Source organism: Oncorhynchus nerka, linkage group LG10, assembly GCF_034236695.1.
Source record: "Oncorhynchus nerka isolate Pitt River linkage group LG10, Oner_Uvic_2.0, whole genome shotgun sequence".
NCBI lineage: Eukaryota > Metazoa > Chordata > Actinopteri > Salmoniformes > Salmonidae > Oncorhynchus > Oncorhynchus nerka.
This window is the reverse complement of record NC_088405.1, coordinates 49309629-49314294: the sequence shown is the minus strand read 5'-3', so window position 1 is coordinate 49314294 and position 4666 is coordinate 49309629. Positions and strand designations below refer to the sequence as shown.

Here is a 4666-nt window from a genome sequence, read left to right as displayed (position 1 = left end):
GATTTTGCTCCTCACGCTCAGATGACCATACCAGACTGTCATATTGAAGGTGAGGATGCAGTACACCCTTTCCAGAACATCCTGGCTGACCCCAAACCCCCTTTAATACAGTCTGCATTCTCTGTAAAACTCAGCTTGTTACCAATTTGTGTCCCTAGATATTTAAAACACTTAACCACCCCCACTGGTTGGTCGTTCAGAGAGAGTGGTTGGGACATTGGTAAGTTGTTGCCGTTGATGATCAGCTCCTTTGCCTTTTCCACATTGATGTGGAGGGCACTTGACCGACGCCATTCTTGAAGGTTGTTTGTCTGTTTAAAACAGCTGTCCACATCTGACGTAGAATCTTAAAAAAAAAAAAAGAGTCCTACCAGAGCCATGTCATCTGCATACTTAAAAAGGCTCACATTGTTTCCTCGGATCTTCACCTCGTTAGTGTAGATAGAGAACAACAACAGTGAAAGGACACACCCCTGGGGGCACTCCTGTGTTCTTGCGTCACGACCCTGTGTTGAATCATGGGGACCATTATCCTCTCCTCCTCATCCTGTTCTCCTCTCATCCTCCTCTCCACGACCTCATCCTCCTCTAAATGTCGCCTCTTTCCTCCCCCTGCCTAACCTCCTACTCTCTTCTCTCTTTCTTGCCGCTCCACTCACTCCGCGTACCTTCGACACTCTTACTCTGTACATCAATAAAAATCCATTTGGCACATGATTATGCTCAGCCACAAAATGGGATGGAGGTGCTATTTTTAGCCGGCTAAGGGAGGAGAGGGAGGCCATGGGAGCGAGAGAGAGAGAAAGGGGGTGGGATAAAGTGTTCTTTTCGTTCTGTAGCTGTATGTCGGTCGGAGACACAGAGCTCTGTGGCAGCTTGGCTAGAGACAGCGAGAGGGGTGAGAGGCAACGAAGACGAGCAAACGACACCACCTGAAACACAAATAAGACACAGGTAGGAAGCTCTGCTGCATTCTACATAAAACAGGCAAAGCCAGACACCTGGACTGATAGCAATACTAATAGATGGTAGGTGTCCTGAGGAAATTGAATAGCTGCGTACATGGCTAGGCAATAAGTACACAAAAAACAATGTATGTGACGATGATGCTCAATGGCAAAAAAGTTGATATGCTTAAAATGTCATTAATAAATAAGTATTTTGGTACCCTATGGGATGTGTAGAACAAATATACGTCATAACCTATATTTGAGATTCTGCAAAAAATTAAGATATTTTTAGGACACGAGATGAGATTATGTAATAGGGATTTGTTTTCCTATGTGAATGAAGTCACCATGCCTAACGTAAATTAGTAACACTGGTCTGACTGTCGGTTTGTCTGTCTTCTAAGCTCACTGTTCCTGAGACAACATGAGAATAGGGGGGGGGGCATAATGAGTTGTTTACATGGCGTCCTAAAATGGAGAGCTGAGCTGTGCTGTGTTACCTTCAATGAAAAGGAAAGCTAGTAGTTTAAACCCACTCAATGTTAATCTGTGCTTTTATATATTTATTAGTGTGTGTGAACATATTTTTGCGTGGTGTATGTGTGGGTTATTAGGTGGGTGTATGTGTGGGTCATTAGGTGGGTGGATTGTGAGTGTGTGTGTGGGTTATTAGGTGGGTGGATTGTGTGGTGTATGTGTGGGTTATTAGGTGGGTGGATTGTGTGGTGTATGTGTGGGTTATTAGGTGGGTGGATTGTGTGGTGTATGTGTGGGTTATTAGGTGGGTGGATTGTGTGAGTGTGTGTGTGGGTTATTAGGTGGGTAGATTGTGTGGTGTATGTGTGGGTGGATTATGTGAGTGTGTGTGTGGGTTATTAGGTGGGTAGATTGTGTGGTGTATGTGTGGGTTATTAGGTGGGTGAATTGTGTGGTGTATGTGTGGGTTATTAGGTGGGTGGATTGTGTGGTGTATGTGTGGGTCATTAGGTGGGTGGATTGTGAGTGTGTGTGTGGGGTTATTAGGTGGGTGGATTGTGTGGTGTATGTGTGGGTTATTAGGTGGGTGGATTGTGTGGTGTATGTGTGGGTCATTAGGTGGGTGGATTATGTGAGTGTGTGTGGGGGTTATTAGGTGGGTAGATTGTGTGGTGTATGTGTGGGTTATTAGGTGGGTGGATTGTGTGGTGTATGTGTGGGTTATTAGGTGGGTGGATTATGTGAGTGTGTGTGTGGGTTATTAGGTGGGTAGATTGTGGGGTGTATGTGTGGGTTATTAGGTTTATGTGAGTGTGTGTGTCTAATATGAGCACACCCTGAGATGTGATGAGGGAAAGCGAGGTTACCATGGAGACGGGCTCAGCACATCTTTCCTGTAAACGATTGCACATACGAATCAAATACACAAATGCATTTCATATGCAATTATGCATTTAAAAAACATACAAAGAGCATGGTCAATTACACTTTGCCTGTATTTAACTAGATGCAAATTGATAATTCATCAAAAAATATGTCATTCTCATGGCATTGTTTACATTATCCACAATCCAAGCTTTACAAAAACAAAAAGTTATTCTCAGAGACTGACCTGACCAGCCTCTCTCTCCCTCCTGTTTCCCAGGCATGCGACCACGCTCCAGACTCCTGGCTAAGAGGTGGCTGCCCACCATCAGGGAGGGCTATGAGGAGCTGGTCCAGGACATGAACCAGGCCAACAGCCGCCACCTCCCTCCCCATGGTCAGGCCCACTCACTGTCTACCCATGACTACTTCCTGTCCATCTGCCAGCTCGCCCGACGAACCTTCCCCCAGGGCGACCCTGACTGTGACATCCTCACGTTGGGCGCTCTGACCTCCCTGAGGCCTTGTCTGAGGCTGCACAGACTGAGGGACCCTGTGCCACCCTGTCTGCCTCTGATCTCTAAGGTCAGCCGCCACACTCAGTTAGAGCAGGGGGAGAGTCAGAATGAGTGTAGTGGCCCAGAGAGAGTGGTGGATGTCAGTTCATGTCAGACCTCCAGTAGGGTTGTCCCCAGTGTCTCTGACCCCCTGGAGTTCCTCTACGGTCACAGGGAAGGACTCCTCTCAGCCGCCTGTCGCGCCCATGACTCACAGGGCCGCATGGGCGAAGGGAGTCAGAGTGCGGCGCAGAGTCGACCACAACCCCCGGTACATGCCGATAGTTTCCCCCGCATGTGTTCCTCGCCGCTGACCCAGCGCAAAAACAGCTGTCGTGAGCTATGGCTGGTGGACCCCACTGACCAAAAGAAGCCAAACCCTGACCCTGCTCCACCAGAGACATCCTCATCAGACCAGCAGAAACCTGATGCCTCCAGCTCATTCTCATGGAGGTTCCAGAACAACCCAGACAGGGCGCCTGCAGGTGAGAGGGGGAAGTGCACTCGCTACATGGACCATCACACAATGGTGTCACACTGGATCGCTGACTGTCGCTCGGCCTGGAGAGAAGCCAGAATCAGGGCGTGCATGCTTCCGGCCATCGCAGAGATGTAAACTTGTGTAGCGTTGTTAATCCCCACTCTTAAGTATTGTACATTATGGATCCTTGATATACTATGTACTGCTTAATTGGTACATTTGGACAATGCAGGTCCATACGGTAACATGTACAAATTGCGTTTTCATGCCTGACCTTTTTGTACAGTATGTAGTGTAAGACATATTGTAGGCTAGCGTATGCCTCACACATATCACAGTGAGTGGAATGTTGACAGTGCTTAGAAGACATCAGTATTAGGGTAGCCTCGTAAAGTTGAACAAGACAGGATTTTGGAAGGATGATCACGCGAGACAAGTATTCGGGTGAATAAAGATGTGTGGAAAAGATGCAGAATTTGCTATAAGGATTATGCACAAAGACATATGACTAAGAAAAATGACAGATCATAATCTTTACTATGGAGTGAGTGATATCTCACTCCATTATTGACGAATGATAACTCTGGTCAAAGAAAACATTCTACTCGTCATAACAATGGGAAGGGTACAGCTTTAGAATCAGAATGGAGTGATCCTATAGCTAGTTCAGGCTCCCTGTAGGAGAGCATTCAAACTCAGATTATTCTCAGTGGTTCTGAAAATGTCTCTTGCGATTTCCTCTCTCATGTATGATATGAGTTATGCAATGACAATGTAGATCGGTGGAAAACTGATGAGTCTATTTAAAACTTCCACTAAGTAAAGCCATGATGAAACGGTACATCATATTCACACTGAGTGAAACAGCATGTGACAATGTAGTATATTATTTTTTGATTGTGTTTAATGGCCCTCCATGACAGTACAATGAACTCTGTGTCAAAATATACAAATGGAAAGACAACAGTATAATTGACTTGTAAAAGGTTGACAAATACAATCGTTTGATCTTGTATGGTATGGCTTTTGTACCTCTGTCCATTGTTGGCTCGTAATCTAATAAAATGATGTGTTTTACCCTGCCTCTGAGTGTCCAAAACCTAGACCTGTTGCACTAGGAAATATATCCGTATAGTGCAAGATAAACAAGTTATCCTAAACCCTTCTGTGATGGGGAGATAATAAAATTGAAGTCCTGCTCAGTATCTATTTTTTTTACCCCTTTTTCTTCCGTACGGACTCGGGAGAGGCGAAGGTCGAGAGCCATGCGTCCTCCAAAACACGACCCCGCCAAGCAGCACAGGTTCTTGACACACTGCTCGCTTAACCTGGAAGCC

At 45.9% G+C, this 4666-nt stretch overlaps 1 protein-coding gene across 1 annotated transcript; it reads left to right on the top strand.

Moving 5' to 3' along the window:
- Positions 1 to 509: 509 nt before the first annotated feature.
- On the top strand, positions 510 to 4403 carry LOC115136393 (uncharacterized). The gene is made up of 2 exons (XM_029671979.2): positions 510 to 954; positions 2572 to 4403. Exon 2 carries the CDS (start codon positions 2574 to 2576, stop codon positions 3462 to 3464), a length of 891 nt encoding a protein of 296 aa, XP_029527839.1. The 5' UTR covers positions 510 to 954; positions 2572 to 2573; the 3' UTR covers positions 3465 to 4403.
- The last annotated feature ends 263 nt before the right edge of the window (positions 4404 to 4666 follow it).

What these genes read in the sequence shown, in the direction of transcription:
- LOC115136393 (XM_029671979.2), top strand. Translation starts at nt 2,574, where the DNA reads ATGCGACCACGCTCCAGACTCCTGGCTAAGAGGTGGCTGCCCACCATC.